This window comes from Lepisosteus oculatus, chromosome 6 (genome assembly GCF_040954835.1).
Source record: "Lepisosteus oculatus isolate fLepOcu1 chromosome 6, fLepOcu1.hap2, whole genome shotgun sequence".
NCBI lineage: Eukaryota > Metazoa > Chordata > Actinopteri > Semionotiformes > Lepisosteidae > Lepisosteus > Lepisosteus oculatus.
Genome location: NC_090701.1, coordinates 9,748,972 through 9,773,559, shown reverse-complemented (window position 1 = coordinate 9,773,559; position 24,588 = coordinate 9,748,972). Strand labels below are relative to the sequence as shown.

At 34.9% G+C, this 24,588-nt stretch overlaps 1 protein-coding gene across 1 annotated transcript; it reads right to left on the bottom strand.

Moving 5' to 3' along the window:
• Positions 1–988: 988 nt before the first annotated feature.
• LOC107078283 (HERV-H LTR-associating protein 1) lies at positions 989–19,945 on the bottom strand. The gene is made up of 16 exons (XM_015354689.2): positions 19,701–19,945; positions 18,911–19,001; positions 16,933–17,051; positions 16,234–16,290; positions 14,926–15,006; positions 14,018–14,101; positions 13,239–13,322; positions 12,472–12,555; positions 11,333–11,389; positions 10,734–10,814; positions 10,216–10,257; positions 8,777–8,869; positions 8,210–8,284; positions 5,080–5,245; positions 4,780–4,862; positions 989–1,317 (listed from the first exon to the last, which is right to left on the bottom strand). Exons 3-16 carry the CDS (start codon positions 17,021–17,023, stop codon positions 1,274–1,276), a joined length of 1,122 nt encoding a protein of 373 aa, XP_015210175.2. The 5' UTR covers positions 17,024–17,051; positions 18,911–19,001; positions 19,701–19,945; the 3' UTR covers positions 989–1,273.
• Between the last annotated feature and the right edge of the window lie 4,643 nt (positions 19,946–24,588).

Genomic DNA, 24,588 nt, shown 5'->3' with positions numbered 1-24,588 from the left:
CTAACAGTCCTTTTATTAAGTTGAAAATGAGTTTCTGTGTGGAGAAATGCAGTAACAAAAGAGTTGTGAAACTGATATTCTTGACAGAGGTCTAACTGTGACCTCTATTTTAACCCCCGTGGCCTCATCTTATCTTCTAATCGGTCTAATCAATTTGTGTTCTTAGATGATATACCATCAATGAATTGAGGTCATCAGGAAAGTACTGTTAATACAAAGAACAAATGCTTTTGTTGGATAATAATCCTTTTTGTTTCTTAGATACCTATTTAAGGTTCTCACGTTGAACTCAAATATACCTACAAATTCTATCCCCATCCTCTCCAGTCATTGTAAAACGAAATACTAATTCATTTCGAATGTTTACATTTGGTTTTAGAACTAATAAAAATGTTATCTATTTACAAATAAAACATGTTTAAATTGGAGAAAGTAAGAATTTCAATGCATCAAAATGTTCCAGTTCAAAAGGTTTTTGGAAGTGGGAAATCTATAAAAGTCCAAATGGTTTCAATGTGCTTGTTTTAAGCAACTCAAAAACAAATATTTTTGCTAAATATTATGATCGCTTCTCAGGATGATTAATATGTTGGTATCTCTGGGCTTTTGAGTTACCATTCATCCTTTTGTTAGTTCTGTTTATGACCTTGGCGCTGTCAGCTGTCAGCAGTCTTGCTTACTTTAATATTGTACCTTTTTTTCTGTAACAGAACGTCCTTTATTAAACTACCACTTGTTTATAAAACAAATCTGGTATTATTACCGTACAGTGTTTAATCAAGTACATCATAGTGAAAGCAAATTATTGTAAGAAAAGTTTATTCAATTTAATTGCAGATTAATTAATTAATGTGTTTATATCATCATGTGCAGTATGTAGTACTTCTATAGTGTACAACTATTGTCCTATAAACATAGAAAACTCTCTCCACCACCCAGTGCATGAAAGAGATTTTATTTCTGCATCAATAATTACATGCTGATCTGTACAAATGGCATTCACGTGGATTGAATACTTTTGAACCTTTCTGAAAAAAATTATATCCAAAATATTGAATAGAAATTGAAGATAGAACATTTAACAAACACCCTAGGAAAAAAATGATTTGCATAACATCTTTTAAATGTTGTTGGGACATGTAGATAGTAGCAAAGACAATGTGCTTATGTGAGGCACACAATATAAAGCATATCCACAGACCATCAGACAAAAGCACTTCATCATACACTTCAAAGACGCAGGCCACACACGAGGCACTGATTCTTGATTGTGTTACTTGGTTGTGCACATCTTTGCCAGACACTTTTGTTTTAAAGCTGAAAAAAATAAACAGGATACTTTAGATTAATTTTGGATCTGTGCATTGTATACATATTGCTATAATATGTTTCTGTTTAGTGACTGAAATAAACTGAAGTCTATATAAAAGATAAAATTTTTGTTTTCTTATTAAGAAAATAGATACAAATCACAACACACAAAAGGACAAGGACCACTCAGTCATCTGCATAAAATTTGCTGTCCACTGAGGCATCATATTGTAGGATGTATCAAAGTATTTCAGATTTAAATATTAGATTCTGCATGTAGATTTGTAAGATGACCACAAGCCTTGCATATTAGAGGATATGCCAATATTCCAATAAATCTCTAGTGCATTTTCACAGCTGTCGATTTAAAATTATGCAACTTTGGTATAAACAAAAGACAAATGGTTTACAATAGATGTCCCTGTATTATTTATTAAAAATAAAGCATGGTATTCCTAAACTGTGCCCAAACAATGAAATTACAGGGACACCTCAATCAAATTCTTGACTGTTAAAATCTTATCCAGCATCAACATGATTAACATTCTCTCCGTAGAAATGTTTTCTATGGTAAATCCTCTGAATATTGTCGACTAAGGAGAACATCAGTAGATGCATAAAAAAAAGCAGCAAAACAATTCATCCTGTTATACGCAGTAATAAAGCTTCATTATGAATACTGACAGATTCAGTCAGAGCCCTGCTTGGAAGAGCTGTCATTATAATTACTCCACATCAATAGATGTTTAATTTTTATCTGCCGGTCTAATTCATGAATGATCTGCAATGACCTAGAACACCTTTTTTGATGATTGCACTTTTACTGGCTGTATTAAAGGCAATATTTAAACAATGCTGTTATTCCTATTTGATTGTAGAATCTGATACTAATCAGCTGAGAATTGAAACTGACATGAGCTCATCCAAACCAACTCACTTATCAACATGCTTACAGCAGGGCGTACCTTTGACATTAAATCACAAACACCTGTTAATGGACTAAAATGCAATTTGTCATTTCCACAGTTTAATACTTTAATATTTAATATTTAACAGTATAAGATTTTTTTTGCAGAAGCATTTTAGTTTCACAACCTGGCAAGCTGAATTTAGGATGTGCAAAATTGTGTGATTACCAGCGGCATGGAATGGAGATGGTGCATTAGGACTGTCCGCTTTTTATAGGTCTTTACATTTTATTTCAATTACTGCCTTCTGCTTAAATGCTCAATACTGTTTCCATGTTCTTGACCAATGAGTATTTCACATTTTAAAAGGAACAACTGCAGTCTCTATACTTGTTTGCAATGATTGCAATGGTACTGTAGATGATGCTTAATTATACCTCTTAAAGGCTTTACTGTGCTTTCATCAGGATTTCATTATATTGCATTTTGTTCTGCTTTTACTTTGCCATCCCACATTAGATAAGCTTTTATCTAATGCTGGTATAGTTTTTAACAATTCAAAACTATTTACAGCTCCCCTGCTGCACAGATCAGGGGGACACAGAATAAAACAGACCTGGCATGAACAGTTGGGATCTCTGGCAGTGGAAATTCATAAACCCCCGTCAAGTTTTATTTTGCCTAAAATCATGTTACATCCATTCTGCAGCATGCTAGAAAATGTGTATTTTTGCTTTTACTAGTCCACAGACTGTCCTTATGTTATTATCTTCGAAATCCAATTCAGAAAGCTTTAATATTAAGCAAAGAAATCACATTCAGATGTTACTTTGGGAATATCTTGACGTTTGAATTAAATTTCTTTTCATTTTCAGGTATCAGCAAGAGTTCCATAGTTGGCAAAAAAGAGGCAGACTGTAGTCAACTTCATCTATAAATAAAAGTCAAATATGTACCACAGAACAGCTGTAGGTCAATGCATTTTAAATGAGTAAGAATGCTGACAGAAAAAAATATTCTGGGCTGCATGCATTGCACTGCAAGTGGAAATCTGACCTGAAGCAAGATGATGTTTTATGCAGATCCAAGATAAGAATTATTTAGCAATGGGATATAGTAAACCTTGAAACACAATTTCAGAGCACATGGGAAATCAATGAAAAACATTATACAACAGTATATACTGTACTTCTCCAATTCCATTTCAAGTCATACAAAATAAAGAGAAGAGTATAACACTGTTTTAAAAAAGAGAGCACAATGATAAAAATGTGATTTTGTAAAAGCATCCACCTAAAAGAATGTTACAATACATAAAAATACTGCCAAATAATAAACAAATTAAAATCACAAAGTTACATCCAGCAAACACAGAAGATGAAACAATCACCAAAAAAGCCTTTCTAACAATGTTATCTTATTAGAGCCTAATCAGATATCGCTTATCGCTTATCGCTTACTCAGCCTTATCGCATTTAAAAGTAGAAACAAGTGAAAACAACTGTCACTGAAATGTCATCCAAAATGTCAGGATAGCAATTTAGTACTTAAACTGGTACTTTAGTGACAGTCTTAGACCATTTCATTTCAATATCATACATCAAAATGAATATGAAACATGAAAATGTAATGTAACCTTTATTATTATTCTTATCAGAATAATAATCTTAATAATAATAATAATAAATAATAATCAGAATTATTATTCTTATCAGAATCAATTAATCTTTTTTTTTCTTTCATACCATACTACATGAGCTTCATGTATGAGAGAATGCATTTCTTTCACCAATTAATTGCAGACCTCACCTGAGTAATGTGGTTCGACTAATATGCACCAACAGTCCTATTTCACAGCTGTTCAGTTGCAGAAGTTAGAAATTGCTTCAGAGAGTTAAGATGGAACTTCAGGGAGGTCAGACACCAGAGATAACAGTCTTTGAAAAAAACTTTGAAAAGTGCCAAGAGTAGTCAGGGACTTGACTTATCGATTCATTTGAAGTACTGTATCACCTACAGTACATCACTTTTCCTTGATCATAGGGCATTTTTAAAGCCCGAGTGAAAGTTTATTTGCCATCTGTAACAAATACATTTGAATCCCTATTTGTGATAGTTTTAGTCAGCCAATACCTAACACCATTAGGTAGTCATAATTTACAGTATCGTATAGCACTGAGACTAAGAAAATTAGGAAGAGCAATGAAAACAGATGTTAAGAGTTGCCATTAGCAACTGTAAGTAGTTTCACTGCTAAGAAATTGGTTAAAGACAGATTGAAAGGGTTTTGGAAATGTATTTAAAGTGAGATGAGTATTCAGTTGTACTGCAGCAGCACATTTATATATTTTCACAGAAACAAGCTTGTTCTTGCAGATATGGACCAATTTTCATATGTTAATAATAGATTAATCATAATACAACACTGTACTGGTATTTCACCCTAAGTAATTTCTACTGAGAGGGAAATTTGTTCTCCACAAAAGAATTTCAGGTTATAGGTGACACCACACATACAGTAACTGCACTAGTAAAAGGAAAAAAGGCAAACTCTACTTACTCTTAGAAAAGGCAATCCTTTTCACCTTTCTGCACATCTCAGAATTGTGCTTCACATACCAGGAATAATATTCAGCACAGTATCTAAAAAAAGTTTTAAAAAAAGTGTTCTTACAGAACATATGAAATATGGAATGTGTAATGTTAAACATTGTTGTATAGAAACAGGTACGTGCTAGTATTTGTTATCACATCAGCAAGACTACTGTATACTTGAATACTGTACATCTTCATGGTTACATTAACCAAACACAATTGTGTACAGATTCTTATCATGCGACATTTAATTTTGATACCCCACCTTAATTCCAGCCTCTTTGAATACACACGACAAAGGCATCGCTGGAAGAACCTACACATCTCCATCACACAAGTGTTCAATTTCGGAATGACTGTCACAGGGAGCCCAGTGGTCACCATAGCTTCTGTCACCACATTTACTACTTTCGGCCTTTCCCAGGGACAGCCTAGGAAATATAAAAATCCAATTCAGACACAGCAGTTACTACTGTTCTGCTCCATTTCTGCAGACAAAAATGATAACAGTTCTCGAGGGAAGCAATTCTAAAAAAAGCTACCTATAACTGAGAGGCCAAAGTGCTGGTGTTACAAAAATTACATGTTTAAATCTAGCTGAGTTTAATTAAATGTTTATTTTCACCAATGATGTATACCAGAGGGGTCAAATGTCCACCTCCTGTTTGGTACAGTATCTTTCTTACAGTATGTTATTTATTATACTGGCTTTCTGTTGCTCCAGTTGAGTAGTTTACTGATCAGCCCACATATTTATACCTATCAGAATTCATTTTGGGGCCAGTAGGAATACTGTAAATATATTCTTCAAGAAATGTTTGGGTGCCTTTAACCTTAATACCACAATTAAAAAAAAAAGAAAAAAAGCAGAACAGGCAGAATCTGATTTTAAGAATGTCTGTAAGAATGCCATCCAAAGATCTTGAAGACATACATTAATATTTAGGCATTAAATGTATCTTATTAGACTGAGCTTCATGGTCATATTTAAACTCACTGTTGTTATTTTTACTTAGAACTTCACTATGAATGTTGAGAAAAAAAATTCTGACTCCATGACAAACAACAGTGAGCTTTGAGACTTTTTTTAATCATTTACAGACAACATGGTTGTAGGACTTGTCTCATAGGCAGAGCCAAGTCTCTAAATCAAATACATTTATAATCAAGGTTTGGTTCTTTAAAATAAGCACAAAAGCATACAGTAAGTTTGTAGTCCCTAATAATAACTTTAAGCCCAGACCAGGAGAGTTGTACCATATCCATACATAGCATGAGTATTCAAGTTGCAGTTTAACAGGTCTGTAGAGCCCTCTAGTGGAATGGTGATTTCTAGGATAACAAACTATAAACCAGTTCGCTGTACTCTATGTAACAGTTACTGTCCGGGTAAAGAAGTCCCTGGTTCCCTTTACGTAATAAAGCACACAAACATAACATATAATCAGACTACTGTTTCAAGCCAAGAAAAAGCGGAATGCAGTCATCATTTTTGTGTGCAAAGAAACAAAACACCGCTTTCATCAGGCTGGCTCTTTTTATGAGATGATAACTTCCTACTCTTGCTAAACGCATGCAGACAAAATAATTGCTGTGGTGAATGATGAAACTAGCCAGTGCACCAGGCAATTATAAGGAAACAGAAAAGAAATGTATAGTACCTAAACTGCCAGAGATTGTGCTAAAACTGAAAATGTGTTTGAGAGTTATTTTTATTAAAGCAAAGTCAGACTGTTAAAACCAAGACTGTTACTAAAGGATCCCTACAATCAAGACAACATAAAACTGTATTATTTCTAAGGCATCTTTTGCACATTTGCACAGATTCTGCTTTTTTAGTGTTCTCTATCCAAGGTTGTCTTATTAAATCACAAACCCAGAGAGATTCCACTACTGTACAGTAGGTTCCAATCAAGACTTCTTTCAGGTGTATGCTGCTGTCATTACCATCCAAAAAGTGGGGAGGCTAAATTAGTTTTATAAGAACTAATTAGGAAGGATAAATACATTCCAATTATATCTATTAGTGTTTTATAAAATGGGTCTTTTACAAGGAAACTTCCAATAGGTCTTTCTTATAAAGAGAAGGCTCTAGCACTAATGAAACTTAATATCTGCTGCCATCCAGTGTCAGTATCAGTTGATGCAAATGCAGTAAAGCTTTTGTACAAGGTTTTTTTTTAACATGTGTAAAGGTGTTATATACGTAATTTAATTGATAGGAAGTGCTCTAACTTGTGACAGTGATTTATTGGTTGTTTTACCTTCTTTTCTGCTCTTTCAATAGCTCTCAAAATATCCAAATGTCAGTTTAATTAAAATCAAGACAGGCAGAAATATTCTTACCCTGTAAACATTTGAATGATTTTTTAAAAAAATATATTTTAAAATAATATTTTAAACATATTTTCAAATGATGCTGAATAATTCAACGGCTGATGATCTCATCATCTCACACTAGTAGTTTAAAAAATCCAGAGCAGACTCCCTTGATGTCAAATGCTCACCAGTAACATGAATTTACCTGTCACTTGTGTTGAATGAAATGTAAGTGCACCTTCTAGAAATGACAATAGCTTGAGTCTGCTAAAGTTGTAAGCGACAAGTTCCTTTTGGTTTTCAGCAAACATTTAATTCAGTGTTGAAATGCGTTTTATTTTTAGTATTTCTTAGTATAGATTTATTTAAAGTAATTTAATAATACATGAAAACAATAGTATTTATTTTAATTATTAATTGCAATGGACATTTCTGTGCCATTCTGCCAGGACTTGCACATGTGACTTCTCCATATTTTCTATCCAAAATAATTCCACATTACATTTTGGGGATAAACTTACTAAAAGTATTGGGGCAGTGTACAGTATGTGTTATTTTTACCTTTGCGCAATTGGATTAGAGCTGCTTCTTGCTTTTCCCATTGAGTTCTACTTTTCTCATGATGCAGCCCTCAAAATGTAGCCATTTCAGCTGGTGGGTCACCCAACCATTCAGGCTTAAAACCCTCTTTAAGGTAGAAGCTCTTTATAGGGAAAAGCTTAAACCTGCTCCAGTGAGCTTGACTTTGAACACCTTAAATGGGAAAGTGCATCAGTTTTGATGCATAAAAATGTTTTGCATTAAAGAGTAAATGATTCGCTCTAAAGTTATCCTTTCAGACCCTAGAATATCACTACCAAGCAGACCTCTGACTGTACCATACTGCCTGTGTGCTTTTAAGTTTCCTGCTCTTTGAGCTCTCTCTGTGCTCTTCACTTTCTTGCCCTTCAACACACTGCCTAGAGAAATCCTGTATCTAAAGACTAAGGTTTCCTTTTAGATGAAGTGTACTTTCAGAAATGTCACACTACAGATGTAGCAAGTTTTATTCACCAAAATGTTTTTCGCATTCTTACCTGGTTTATCCCGAGGAAATACTTTTGTAATCATTCCGTTAGAAACAAAAGAGGGTATGACACTGGATCTTGGTTCTAGGAATGGAATAAAAATGTATATTAAGCTTGGGTGAAACGGCAAAATAGCACGTACTGTATGTAGTTTAGAGTGGGGGAGATGTGTCAGCAAGCAAGCTCCAGAGAAGTTGGAGTTAATTCCATGCTGAAAAGTGGAATTGTGAAAAAAAACACAGCACTTTGGCTGTGTTTCCATCTTCAACCGTATGAAAATGAAGATTCCAGCTGAGAATTAACCTCTGCTTATATTTTAATATAGACCTTGTGGTCTGCAGACATTTTGTTGATTAAAACTACTCTCCAAAGACACATGTTATAGTATGCCATCTTTAATTAATGTCAAGGAATTGCAGTAGTCTCTTGAGATCTCATTTCACCAATGAAGCTATATTAGCTAACCCTCAAATGGCAAACAATACTTTAACTGTGTAAAGTCTGTGATTTTACTTACTGTACATATAGATCTCACTGTTTAAAAAAATATTATAACAAAATTAAAATAATCTATACCTGTTATAGTGGATTGGGAAGATGTAGTGTATTGCATTTCACTGGGTTTTAATGTTGAAATGCCACTGGAACCTTTTTCTGTCTGATCCCAATCTTTGTACAAAAAAACAAAATGTATATGTTTGACATCTCAGAACATTATCTTTAAAATTATATTATATTTTTATATACTACAACAAATTTGGTGTTTCCATAATTGAAGTAAAGTACACAATAAAAATGAAAATACTTAGAGGAAAAAACAAAACCAAGAATTGCATAACAGTATGGAAAGTCGAGTGTAGTGTACTCAATTTTACAGAACATTTCAGATTCTTACCTGGTTTGTCTGTATACTGTTGGAATGGCATTAAGTTTTGTTATTGTATAGAAAACACAAAATCATCTGGGGAGCAGGTAGGGTTTGAGAATGTATTGTATTTTTTGAAAAACTGTTGTTGAAGATAGAGAAGAAAAAACTAAACTACATTCATAAAACCTAGTGTTTCTACATAGTTGCCTTTCGCCTTACTTAAACACAGTCCACTCCTTAATACGTGTGTTTATATTCAAAGCAGGTTATGCTTTCGTGTATTCATCTCCAGACTGCTTCTTATTTCAAGTATATTAATTTTTTCAGTAAATTAATCCCCATCACCTTGTGTTTTTCACCTTGATCTGACTCACAGCTTTGAAATACTGTATCCCAACAGCCTTGGTAAGCATTAATGGTAAATTAATAGACAAAATTGTAACAAAAGGTGAATTTTGCATTAATTGTCCAGTGAAATAAAATAGTTAGCTGGTTTTAAATTTAAAGATGTTTAATCCCAGAACAATCCTATACTAGTGTGCCAATACCACATCGATAATGCTTACTTTGCAACAGAACAAAATAATAATAATAATAATAATAATAATAATAATAATAATAATAATAAACTTTATTTTATATAGGGCCTTTAAAGGTGGCTTCTCAAAGCGCTTTACAGGATGACAATAACAATAAATAAGAAGACTACAACAATAAATAAGAAGATTTCACAAGATAGGACACAATTATAATTACAACAATACAACAATAACAATAGAGGAGACCGTGGAAGGTGGTATTAAGAAGAGCAGAGGGGTGAAGAATGGAACCAGTTAAGTAAAGGCTTTTCTGAAGAAGAAGGTTTTGAGTCTGGATTTGAAGGAGTTTAGATAAGGTGACTCTCGGATATCCTTGGGCAAAGAGTTCCAGAGCTTGGGGGCATAGCAGGAGAAGGCCCTGTCGCCCATACAATGTAGATGGGCTTGGGGGACAGTAAGGAGGGCAGAATTTGAAGAGCGGAGGTTGCGAGGTGGGGAGTAGGGCGATAAAAGTTCAGACAGGTATTGAGGTGCCAAGCCATGTAAAGCCTTATAGGTGAGCATGAAGATTTTAAAGTCTAATGCATACAGATATCCAGTACTCTTACCTTTGAGTAGCAATGGACTTGGAGTGTGAAAAGAATCATTACCTGTTGAATTATGTCCATATTAATAAAATATATAAAAATACATTTAGGATTTATCTCAGGTATGGTAAACTTTGTTTTGAACATTATTAAACACTGATTATACAGTATGTACAGTACAAAATATAATATATTACAGCTGATAATGTACTGTAGGAGATACAGTATATATACTGTAGTATGGTTTATAAGTTGTAAATGAAAATACAATATTTTAAGCTATAATAGAAAACCAGTATTACAAAAAATTTGATACAAGTAGCTTAAATCAAAAGTATTTTGAAGCATAAACATGCATTAAACATGATCAGAAGAACACATAATGTTATAATGATCATGTTCTTATACTTCTAATTACTTCTATAATCTTCTACTGTACATATTATCAGCATTCATGTCATTCTCTACAGTACTGTCGGTGTATTCCATTTTTAATTCCATTTTGTGGTCAAATGAACCAATCAAGCACTCTCTCTTACCTTTGTCAACATTTCCGATAACGGTGTGACTGAAAAGAGGTTTGACAGATTCTGTCTTCCAGAGAAGAGACAGGTCTCTGTCTAAGTATAAGAGAGAAGAAAAGGATTAAGAACATGAAGGTGCAATAAAACACCATCTTAATGAAACAGGGCAGAAACTGGGCATACAGTATGTATACAATATATGGCTTTTTAAGAATGGACTAAAGTTTTTCTCGGTGAAGTGTTGTAAATATTTACCACAAAAAAACAGCCCATTTTAATTTTTTTATCTGTACTATAAATACTTTCATTTTACATTCACGGAAGAGATTACTTGAATAACTGTTTAGAGCAACTGAAAGAAACAGGATTCATTGTAAAGAACCACAGTGGTTTGACAGTTGTGTCCTAATATCATTAGATGCATAACCTCTTTCCTCTTTGTAGACCTATTTTTAAGACACACTGTTCTTCAACTGTCCCTCATGTTCACAAACTGCATACACTGCTCACATATTCATAGAACACATGAATAAAAAATACAAGAATGGATAATCACAAACTATCAGACCAGTTTCTAAAGAGTACAAAGAGAACTGCTGTAATACATTTCTTACCTGTTTTGCCTGCCATCACGCAGATGAAGATGCAATCTGAGTTGTTGCTTTGGCTCACTTAAAATAGATACACCACTTTTCAGTATTGTTTATATCCAAAAAAAGAAACAAGAAATACACTGAACAGATTACATATGACTTTTAAATTGTTTTAAAAGCGATTAATAAAAATATTTACGGTTAACCTAAAAAAAAAACTTTTTTCATTTTTTTAAGGAGAAATTCTGTCCTGTTTTGCTGGTGTTTTTCTTATTTCTTGTGATGTTGTTGTGTTCTCAGGACTCTCGTTGCTGTGTTTGTGTGGTATGTTCCATGATTCTGTTTCAGGTTACAGACCCTCACTCGCCTCTGGTTCGAATGGAATCTTACCTATTCAACAGGGGAGCCAATGGCAGAGTTTAGGGTATTGAACCTGGTGCAGATAGTGTAGCAGTTTGTATTTGTTAAGTTCTGGTTGGAAGCATAGCCTATCCTTGACTGTGTACTGTTACACATGTTACTGTGGGTCTCTTAAAGACTGTTTCAACACCGTTAGTGACACTGTACATGACCTGTAGTTTTACAGTTTTGGGCTGCTCCCTCTTGTACTGTATTTCTCTTTTACAGTTTTCTGCAATGAAGTACTTTGAGCCTCTTGGCTTACATCATGGGTTAGTCACAAGGTGTCAGACATTATTATTAATTTACATTTATTGGCCTTTCTTTTAATTAAAAACTGCCATTCGAATTCTAACTTTCTGTAGGATTTAAATGTACCCTGTAAATTGGAATATGTTGGTTTCAAGAAAGATTTGTAAACTTCTGCATTTGGCATAGCCCTGTTGTCCAGTAAGACTTGCAGGTGAAAAAAAGATAATTCATGTTTTATTCCTCTTGGGACACAATTGGCGATGCTGTTTGTAGCTTAGAATCCCTATTTAAAGAAGATTTAAATTAATTGGTGCAAAGTCAGTGTGTGCATGTTTAGAAAATAAGTGGTCCTTGACAGCTGTCTTTTGAAATAATGAGATACAGTATACCAAGCTTTGTTTTTCATCTGTGTCATCAATTTGTTGTACTGTAGTAAAAACATAACATGACATCTAAAAATTCTTATTAACACTTAAAAACTACTACTTACTAAAAAACTGACAACTTACCAGATAATATGGAGCTAGATTTAAAAAGCTCTTGAAGATAGCTTGTGGAATTTTCCATTATATCCAACAACACGGCAGTGAAATCTGAAAATAAACCTTCTTTAACTAAGAGTAACCAATTCTGGAGTCATGCATAACTTCTGGACTAGACGGGATTTGGCTGAAAATTAGACAATAGTAAAGAGATTAACATTATAATTAACCTCATATGTTTGACCCTTACACTGTGATTGAGCTATTATAATTTAGCTATTATATATCCATATTTTTTTTAAATGTAACAAAAACTCACAATGTAGCTTTTTGCCTTTGTAAGATGTGTTGTGGTATTACTGTACATAACAAATGATTCTATTCCAATCCCAGCGTAACAGGCGATATGTTCTTCTGTCAATTCCTCCAATTTTGAGAGTGGCAGAGGGAGTTGCGGAGGAAAAGAGTACGTATGATAATTATACATGTGAGAATATGTTAACTCAATATGCTTGGTGACAATAGGGCTGGAATGTACCGTGTGTAAATGCAAAGATTCACCTGAGTAAAAAATACATGGGATCTTAAGACCTGATCCTGACCTGATATGGTTTTGTTTTAGTAGTTCACTTTTATTGGTAGGAATCATTAAAAGCAGACTCATTTCACAGGATACATACCGGGTTAATGGAAGATTGTTGTATATATTAACAAATATTTTAGTTTTTAAAATAAAGTCTTAACTTTTTCTGTTTGATGAGAATAAACTGTCATGACCAACGGATACCACTTACCTGTTAAATCATTTGTTCTATTGGTGAAACAATAGCAGTATCTCATTGGGAACGTGCTTGGCTCAATATTCCTGAAATCAGAAACTTTAAAAGGAAAATTATTATTTCTGTAACCCAAAAAAGATGTAAAGGCATGTTCGTATGTTTAATTTATCTGTTGAGCATCAAAATAAACTTTTGATATTTTGAATATTGTATACTGTACGTTTAGCACTGTTTTGATTAATGGATTGTTCGTGACTGAGTTCTTAGTGGCATGTACAGTATGTATGGAAAGATGAACCAATTGTTTAGTACAACAGACAGGTGGATGGGAAGGTAGAAAAATGTTATTATATAAACTCCACAAGTAGTGATTTATGGTAATGTGACTGAATGGCATTGATCATAGCCTGGTATCATGCATGCTGGATAATTCCCTTTCGAAACTATGCATTCAGAGATGGAATAAGAAAAACACAGTCAGTCACTCCTACAGTAAATGCAAATAAAGCATGTGAATAATATAAATGATTAAACAACAGGGAAATTCTAATGACATGACAACTTAACTAGTATTGATTGCGCAGTTTCAAAAGTCTACATTAAGTAGACTAAACTATCCCAAACTAAGCATTTTACTGTAAAAGAAACTGCAAACCTTTTGTATTACCCATCTGCTTTGACCTTCCAAAATGACTTAAGCAGAGGGTCTCATTTGCACATTGTATTGTGCAAAATACACTATACTGTAAGGTATAAAATGCTAAATTAAGGCAGGAAATGCATACCACACTTACTGTTATACACCAGAATTGTAATTTTATGGAGAGCCAGAGAACTGTGTGAGGTTACACTTAGCATTGAAAACAAATAGTTGCTACCTGTGAGGAAGAAAAGAAAAACTTATTTTAATATAAACTTTTATGACACCAAACTTTAAGATTGAATTCCAATTTTCATTTTGATTAGTATTTTACCATATGGTAAATTTTACAGAAATGGATACTAATAAAGCAAACTATAGGAAGTTTAAAATGTCTTTAAAATGCATTCCAAGCTTTAAAAGTATAACAATGCTTAATTTCACTCTCTCAGTTTATAGTGTTAGTACCCTTATTGAAGTATAATACTAGGACAATGGTAACAATAGCCATCATGCATATTGGAATACAAGACTTATATGAAAAGCAGATAAACATATTAAAATGTATTCCAAATGTGCCCATAATATTTTATGTAAATTTCTACTTCATGCTCATTCAGTTTGGAAATGAATTTGGTAATGACTGCTTCATGGCTAGATAAATACAGACCTGTTGAGACACTAAGTACATTTGTAATTGCCTTCTGTAGGCAGTTTGATAAATCCCCAACACTAATTCAGCTTGATTTGCATTGTTTCAGTTGTAAGAATCCACTCATGTAGTACTCTTGCTCCACACGTCTCTGCTGGTACTAGTACGTATTATACAAATAGACCTGCTTAATTCATCAAGTGTGAAAATGAGCAATTTAAACAAAGAAACCCAGAACTAGAGATGGTTATTCCTACAAGGAATCTCTTGTGGACTGGTTGTTGCTGATATTTATTTCCATTAAAATTAAGATCAATAATTGGATTGCACATTTGATATCCCTTTGTTGTTTAAATTGCTTGTGCTCATTCAAACATCAGACTAAAGAAACAGAAATTGTTACTGCTTACCAGTTTTTGATGAATTTAGTAATATATTGACAAAATCTGTGAGGTCTATAGAAGTGGGATCAAAGTAGTTAGTCGAAAATTCTAGGAGAAAAAAAAGGTTTTACTAAAATCATGACTGTAATGACATAAAATGTATGAGAAATCAAACTTCGTTGCACTGTCAGTCTGTCAATACACACTTTTATTTATGGGAAAGGACATTATGATGTAGCAGATGTTCATGTTTTTAAATTCTACAATCGGTAAATTTTCTTTATCAATATGCAAAATATTGAATTAACTCTCAGTGTTAGACGTAATACTGCTTATGGAATTCACACAGTAAAAACATTATTTCTCTAGTGCATTTTACTGTAAGATATTGTTATTAACTGCTGTGGTTTAATGCTTCACTATCGAATAAATACACTTTAAAGTTGGGAATTAATTGTAGTGAAGCTCTTTAAACCCCTGCTTCTATAAAAAAGCAGAAGTGTTCATAGTCTTTGTTTAACTTCCTATCTGAAAGATAGCAAGTCCTGCAGCACAGGGCTTCCTACTATATGAAAAAATCATTTCCCAGAGACCTACAGTAAAGACTCCAAGTGGTGTTCAAAATCCTCCAAAGCACTGACAAAGTCAATCCAGCAGATCTCTTCAGAATAAACATGGTAACACAAATCAGAGGACAGCCATGGAAACTATGTGGAAGTGCACTTAATACTGAGAAAAGGAGGAAGCTTAGCCATGTTGTGAAAGCTGATATCTGGTTTCTTTCATGAAACAGATGGATGAGATTCCTGGGATCAATTAGCTACCACCTAATAAACAAGCTATAGTAGATGGGGTAAATGTCTTTCTCTTGTTTATATCTTTATTATATTGCTACTGCAATCTATTGCTCAAGAAATATGTCCCATTACTGATGGAACAATTAAAATAGGATTAATACTGTATAAACCTTTATATTGTGCCGTTTTACCTTGAAATACTTTATGTAATTACTGATGGTGCTCACTGATCACTGTTGTTAATATAGGTAATGAAATATAGGTTTATTCATGTTTTTAAATCATCCTCTGTGTTTTTTTCAATCCCTGAAATGAACTGGTGTCCAGGTTGCGTCCTCTCCTGAACCCATTTTCTGCCTGGTTAGGCTCCAGCTAACCCCTAAAAGATTACAGAACTAATAATGGATGTCAATGAATTTATTATGTACGCTACAATCTGCTAGTGCAAACAAACTGCGTAAGCAAATTATGTAAAAAAGAACACCCTTGAAATACCAAATATGACTTAGGAACGTGGACCTCGCCGTAAATCATTTACCTTTTGAAACCAAAAGCTCTCTCCTTTCCAGATTTTTCCCAGAATCTTTTCCTACAACTGTAAAACAGCATAGACATTTAAAGTTGTCAAATGTAGAGAAGCGTAATACCTCAGCTGTGCTTTTTTGACAATCACATGGGTTCAAAAGTGGGGTAAAAGGGAGGGGAGTGGAAATCTCCATACCCTTCAGCACTTGGCATGAGGAGGGGAGAAAATAAAAGTCTAAGGAAAACAACACTAATGCTAAAAAAGTTGATTGTATTATTATTGATTACATTGGAACCAAACAACCATTTTGTGGCAATTCCTGTAGTAACAGCGAAGAAAGTGTTTTGGTATTGTTGGTCCTGGTAAGAATCGCATAATTCCCAACCAAATAACATTTGTTAAATAATGGAAGGCTAGCCTAATAGGGAAATTATTGAACAGTCTTGAATCACGAGGAATGACAACACCCCAAAATCGAAGCGTAACAAACTATTGTTGGGTGGATATTTGGCTTAACCTGCTTGGCTGAGGGCCGACCCCCTGGCCATAGGACGAGGAGGCCAGGACCTCCTCGTCCTCCACAAGGGGCAGCTGCAGAGGTGGAGTTGGGGTGGTGGTGGGATGCAAAAGTCGCACGCGAGGGAGAGAGATTTGTACATGTGCCGTAGCACTCTCATTACAGGAACTCAGGTAGAAAGAAAGATGACCTACCGTGGTTGCAGAAAACAAGGAGCAGAAGCATTGCAGCACGCATTATAACACAGTAGCACCAACGTTTTCTCTGCTCCTGTAACCATGTCATTTTAAATGATGAGTTGGTTGCAGCTATCCTGCAGAAAGTGAAATGTTTTTTTAACTTATTACATGTTTCTGTTGTATTCATTATTCAGTTCATTTTGGTTTTTAGAGGTCCTCACTCTAGGTCGAGGTCACATCGATTGATGTTTATTAGTGATTACATAGATCTAACAGATACATGAGACAGAGTTAACGCTAACATGCAAGCTCATATGAGATTTATACTGTAAGTAGGTAGAGCTGGATAATCAGTAAACACCTCATGGAGAAGAGTATTACTTTACTGAGCAAGAAGAGTATTACTTTACTGAGCAAGAAAAAACACATAAAAAGGTCAAGTTTTATGTGCAATATCTATGTGCATTTTGTTTGTTTTTTTGAGCAACAGGGTGGCACAGTGGTGAACAATTCTGTCTTGCGGCACTGGGGCCCTGGGTTCAATGCCTGGGGTTTCTGTCCGTGTGGAATTTGTATGTTCTGCCCATGTTTGCGTGGGTTTTCTCCTGATGCTCTGGTTTCTTCCTACAGTCCAAAGACATACTAGTAGGTTAATTGGCTTCTGGGAAATTGACCCTGTGTGCACGTTTGTGTCAGTGTCTGCCCTGTGATGGACAGGTTTTCTGTACCAGATGTATCCTGTCTTATGCCCATTGTTTGTTGGGATAGGCTGAGTCTTATACAAGACCCTACACTTGATAAAGCAGCAAGTAAATTGATGGATTTCAGGCAATCCAGCGGTTGCAGAAAAAAATCAGCTACTGTAAAACAAGACTTTCTGCATCTACATTAAATACATATTTCAAAATAAAATATTAAAATATATATTCAGTCTGTTTAAAACTGCAGTGCTCCAAGAAAGAAAAACATACTACTGCTATGACATACTGTAGGTGTCTGAAAAAACATTTGAAGTGAAAAACACTTTTACTGGATTATCACTTATCTGACAGTTTCTTCTCTACAGGACACAGAGGTCAGCACAATTTCCTTCTTCAATGAGTTAGAGCTTGTAATCTGTTTCTGGACCTGGGTCGACTGTGTTTGTTTAAACTGCAGTGTGATAGATCATTAGCTGACCCATTTGATACTGGCCAAACCTAGATGAAACTGCAAGTGTGAAAGGGAAGCTACTATCTATAAATTTACCTTCCAGTTGTATCACTGACCTGCATTGTTACAGTACTATCCTGTTTTATTGTAAATTTATACTATTCCTTGTTTCCTTTTCAGCTCATTGGTTCTGATTCTTTTGCTTGGTACAATATATTGCAGTATACAACATGTACTTTATACATGGATTGTGTACCTACATACAGTATATAAACAGATAATATGACATAGTATGTTTAGATACTAAAGAGATTAAATAAACAGATTATATGATATGGTATATTTAGATTTTCAGAAGGCTTTTGATAGAATTCCTATTGAATGAAATTCGCAACAGACAATGAGGATGCAGATTAAATCCTCACCTATTTCCGTTGTCCTACAGTACATACAGTTTGTATATGTGTTTATAGATTTTGCCTTATGGACTTTTCCTTGCACATTTCTCTCACACTCCATCTACACTCTTCAACAGGTCCCCTGCTCTTTCTTTGTGAAAGTGAAGGAGGACTGGATCAGCCCCCTCCTCAGAGTCAGACTGCCATTTTGTCAAGTAGCTGAACTATACCAGAAAAAATGAATATGTTCATCTCTCTATCACATTCATTAAGATCTAATCAAACTATTAAAATAATTAAAACTCAAATTGCAGACAGTAAGCATTCAATGAAATACTTGTGTCTGAATTCAGAACACCTTAATGAATAGACAAAGGATACAGATGAAAGGTTAATTTTCAAATGGGGTGATGCGATTAGCAGAATATCAACAGAGTACTCACAGGGATAAGGACCACTGCTTTTCTCGATTTATATCTTAATTCAGATGGGTTTGTAGATGCTCTCAAAATAGGATGATTATCACAGTAAAAGCTACACAGGAAATTCCAAAAGACAAAATTCAAAATTAAGAGGATTAAAATATCTGGCACTGAGCAGAAGCAGTAAAAAAGGCAATACCTTAGATATATCATGTTTTACAAAATGTTCTTACAGTTTTTTAACATATTTGTTACCAGATAAACATTTTTTAACTAAAAAAAGAAAAGAACATAACATAAAAATACGACATATAAAGTATAACATTTCACGAGGAGCTGATACTTTAAATTTCAACATAAAGTATAACAAGTTCACAAGACAAAATGGGAGAAAAAATTTACTCCATTTTACTATAGAGAATTTCTTAACATATATATGGTATTTAATTATTATACTGTACAGTATATTCATAAAACCATTATTGGCTCTTAAGTGTGGTACATTAATATTTAGATTGTCCTGGAGAATGTTTATGTAAAACTGTAAATCTGACAGACACATTGGAAATTCTATTCTTTATACAAAAAAAGAACAACAAAAAAAAAACAACAAAAGTACTGCTGTAAAATAGCATTCTACATTTTACCTTAAAATGATACTGTGTTTTCATAGCAGAACAATTATTAGCAGTAGTAGAGGTATTGTTTCATATAATTTAATTTTAATTGAAAGAAATAAATGAAAATCAGCATCTATTCTGCTATGAGGAAGACAGGTGTTTTTATTAATTTGCATGTAAATTGAACTTACCTTGTCAGATTTTCCCTTCTGAATTAAAATTGGAATTCCATTTCAGATATGACACCATTAGTCCATGATGTTCTGTATAAACTCTGAATGAAAACGTCAGTCTTATTTAAATTACTAATATCTCATCTTGAAATACTGTATAGGCTGGAGCTTACACAGAAGCAAGCTCACCAGCATGTGGAGAGCAGTCTCTGTCCTACTTCGCTTTTACAATCACATTATAAATGGCTTAATAACAGGCCAACTTGATATATGAAACTCCTGGAGCTGTAATTATTCTGAGAGTGAAAACTGAATGGTTTCTTTAATGTCACAGTAGCCGGCACTTGGATTCACAAGCACACAATCTTAATTAGTCATATAAAATAGTGCTGAACCATTAGTGACTAGGGAACATTTTTCAAGGAAAACTGAGACATTAAAGGACCTGAATGTACCTTTATATATAGCCACTGGTTAATTTGCATAAAAAGAAATGACAGCCCTAACAATCAAAGACTGACCGATTAGCCATGAAAAAAAGAATTGGTATTAAATTACTAATTTTCCTTAAGAAGTAGTAGTTAGTAGAATTTCCCATTCAGAAACTGAGCTGTATTGCTTCTAAGATGCATTCTGGAGCTAAAAAAGCACAAAAGTGTATGGAATTCCTTCATAGGAACTAAAGTCTATTGCACTGTAGATGTTTTCCTCTATTTTTGTGAAGAGGTTGTGCAGAATATTTACAGGAATAATTGTCACTCTATTGTAAGAAGAGGAGAAAGTTCAGTTTGATTGGTTTTGAATAAAACAATGATCCGTATTTTATCTACCTCTCTCTTCAACCATCAAATACAGTATCTGAAAGTCATTCATCCTGGTGAGGGTAGTGGCAGCAGAGCAGAAGAACAGGGCACAAAGCAGAGCGAATACTAAAGGATTACTGTCAGTCTCAACAGAACGCAGTCCACCATAAGGTCATGGAGAAAGAGACAATCAAGAGCCAATCAGACTATCCAGTCTTTGAAATTTCCTATCCAGATCTCACCCGAAAGAGGGATTTATCTGCAGGAGTTGAAAATGTGCTGAAGTTTAAGTTTCAGCAACATATAATTAAAATAGTGTATGCAGCATTCATAGCATTATCACTTCAACTTCCTAAGCTACTGTATGTCATAAAATATGACTGCATTTCTCAAAACTTTCTTTGTTGTTGTTGTTAACTTAAGGGTTTAGCTAGTCACTCTATTTCAGCCAAGAATGTAACATTAAAGTAGTGAATTTGGATAGATTCATTTACTGCCAAGTCTTTTGGGAACTGTAATACTCCACCATAATAATCAACTGATGGTGGTGTTGAATAGCCTCTCACAGAAAACACGTTTTGTGCTTTTGGATGACATTACTTTGCTCTGTATGACCTTGTGGTCTGCTGTGGTATTTGGTATTGACTTGCCTGAATTTGGCTGACCGCAAAAGGCCAGTTGTAACTCTCAGATGTTTGAGAAGAATCTAAGATTTTACCAACAGTATGCTAGTCAGAAAGGAGGTTTCAGTAAAGATTGTGCGTCCTTTCCATTTACTTACCTTACCTTAAGAGGTAAAATGTAACTTTATATTTCTTTCAGCAAAACCATTTCAGATAAGAAAGCCTTAACAATTTTATACTGGATTTTAAGGTGGTGCTTTTCCTGTCATGTAATCCTAATGTTTGTAAATGTAAATAATATATGTGATTCACTTTATATTCCACTCTAAAGTCTCACCAATTTTATTTTTTACCTGAACTCTTCTTGCAAAAACCCATTACTTTTGTCCAGTGAGCATTCTTAAAATTGTGGCCGGTATAAGCAAAAATATTCACCTACTTCCAATGACGTCCCATTTTGTTGGAATTACAAATTATTTATAGTATACACATTTTAAATAATCCTGAATATTTCAGGATTCATAGTAAGGACTTGGAAAACAAAAAAACTGAGGAGTCTCCACTGCCCCTCACCATGGGTGTTGAGCTCATTTCAACATTCTACCAGCACCTACAGATATCAGCAGATGAGATCGGCCTTACTGAATTCGATAGAACTGCACCCTGATAGGCATACAGTTAAAGGTACAGTTGGACATGGTGGAGAGTGGGCACCTTATGGAGTGATACTGTATCTAAAACATATTGCAGGTGGTGGAGTTGCTATGGGGTTGGTATTGCAGGTGTTGCTAAACATAAGTAGTGACACTGCATCCTTTAGTCAAGACAATGGACTGCTACTGTATCTTCATGGCTGTGGCAGTGTGGACCTCCTTTCTCACTGTCAGTAAAAGCTTGCAAACGGAACGTGGCCAGGAACCACACATCCTTTCCCAAGAAGTTGTAGGAGAGGTTGGGTCTGGCAGTCTTGAAGAGGTGTTGTGGAAGGCAGAGAGAACAGAAGCAACACGCAGGTGAGTGATGGAGTTGGGAGAATGAGGAAGCATACTGAAGAAGCCAGGGGGGTCTAAACCATTGGAAATGTGGGGTGCCAAGTCACTTAAGTGAAGAGGTGGAAAGAATGGAAGCCTCTTTGAGCCAACAGCTGTTCTAAGGGGCCATGTCGACAAAGGGAACAGTGTGCATGTTCTGCGTGTCATCAGGGGTTTCTGACTGATTGCTCAAGTCAAAAGCAGGGTCACTATCGTGTTGGTTGAACAACAGCTTACCAAAGTCCCAAAAGTTAACATAATGCTGCTCAAGAAGAGCAAAGGGAAACTCTATGAGGTCATGTAATAGCTGCATCTGATGCTTCTCTGAGGAATTTCACACTGCAGGATGAAAACCGGAGCATGAGTCCGGCACTGACCCCCATCTGTGATTCATGTTTTCTTACACTCAGCTTCCTAGATTGCACAGGGCACAGTAGGAATTGGGAGCAGGGAAATTGGGTGCCTGGAGAATTCTCTCAAATTCATCTACTGAAAGTTTTGCCACAATGTTTAGGGTGTTAGATAACAATGGCATGGGGACTCAGCACATCCCCAGCTGCAAATCCTAGCTATATGAATTCCCTGGAGCCTGCTCAAAGGAACTATCAGGCCCCAATCATCACACAAGTCTGCAATGGAATGCAATGTGGACCCTACAAAGTGAAAGACACTTTGAGGCAGCAAAACCCCTGTGGTAGCACTGTTTATGTTTCCATTGATGGCACCCAGAACTGGACCTACTGTACTAGGTGTGAGTAACACAGAATGAAACTAGTGCACATTCCCTTTCGTAGAAGAACCAGAAGGGGGTACCTGTTGACCTTCTTGGACTAAAGCTGGGAACTGGCTTTAACCAAGAACTTTGTACAAACTGGCCCCAGGGCTGTGCATCCTCTGTGGTAATGGATGTGCTGCCGTATGGGATAATAGCCAACTTCAAGATCCCCAACATGTTCCACTCCACAGTGCCTATTGCTGAATCTGGAAATTCCTGGTCTTTCAGCAGCTGGAGGATCCAGAAGGCTCAAACTATACCCGTCCATCATACTGCAGGAATCACAGCTTGTTCAACATATAGTACAGTATGTAATTCAACATCGTCTGAGACAATTGCCTCAGTTGTCTCTACTTTATGTACTGTACACTAGATGGATAAATATGTATTTTGCTGCACATCTGTCAATACACAGTAAAAGTGTTACATTTTAATTTAAACCTCCAGAATACTGTTGTATTTTGATTTCTCTTTATTAGTAACTGTTGCAATTGTAGAGACAAAACATAAAAAATCAAGTAAGAATACCAGTTGCATATTATACCCTTAAATGAACATATTAAAACTGGACAAAGCCAGAATATAAATTACAAGTACTTTTAAAAATTACAATGAAGAAAACCATACATAGCACTGAAGGCCACTTGTAGAAAAGTTGTGTTCCCATTGTTTAAAAATAAAAAAATGACAGAGAAAGCTCAATAAAGCGAACAGAGAGGAGTGGTACATATTATTGGCTATTTTGAGAAAGTTTGAGAGGGCAAGGCACAATTACTTTATATCAGTCATATGCCCCATTTTACAGGTTTTGCGAGGTGTGAACATAAGTGTACTGCACATTTCACTTGAAAGTTATTTTAAACAACAACTAAACCTTAACTACTGCAGCAGGCTGTTGGTTACTTTTGGAATATTAAGTGTTTGATATTTTGTTAATATTTTGTGGTGTCCTGCCAGGTACTTATGGCCCCAAATAACCTGATTTTTAATCCGTCTTCTAAGACATTTATGGCTTTTTCATTAATAACTTTGAAGAACTATGAAGAAGACACTCAGCCGAACTGCAGCAGAGGGAGATACATCACCAATGAAAAAGCGCAATTCATCCAGTCTTGGAAAGCTGGTAAGAACACTCAAAACAGCTCCTTCTCAGACAAACTTGTGGCACCATGACAGGTACTGTAGTTGTGCGACAAAGAGGTGTGGCACACGTGTCTAAAATGTACATAGAATTTTAATTAAAGAGAAAAACACAGGTGAGTTTAGTGTACGTACTATACAAAAAGGCAGTGTAATACAGATATTTACCTATATTAAATAACAAGATTCTATACCATTTTACAGGCTGAAAAAAGTTCATTGCAATATATACTGTTCTGTCAAAGAGAAGAGCTACAATTAAGGTTTAGTTGTCTTCTTTCTGCAAGACATTGTCAAGTGTAAGAAAATCATTCTGTGCCTGCAGAGAGCAGGCTTCAAGATATGCTCTTCAATATATATATATATTTGGAAGACCAGTACAAGTAATATGCCAGACTGAATAGCATGGTGGTTTAGTAAATTTTGTATTATCTAGGAATACAAGATAGCATCTAGTTATAAAAATGTTGTAGACAATTTTCTTTAGCTGATATTACAAGTTTTGCATTATTAACACCTACATTGTTAAAGCAG

Excerpts from the sequence above, each read along its gene's own strand:
- LOC107078283 (XM_015354689.2), bottom strand. The coding sequence starts at position 17,023 with ATGACATGGTTACAGGAGCAGAGAAAACGTTGGTGCTACTGTGTTATA. Across the intron at positions 14,102-14,925 it reads ACTAAATTCATCAAAAACTG|GTAGCAACTATTTGTTTTCA; the intron begins GTAAGCAGTAAC and ends TCTTCCTCACAG. Across the intron at positions 10,815-11,332 it reads CGTGATGGCAGGCAAAACAG|ACAGAGACCTGTCTCTTCTC; the intron begins GTAAGAAATGTA and ends TCTTATACTTAG.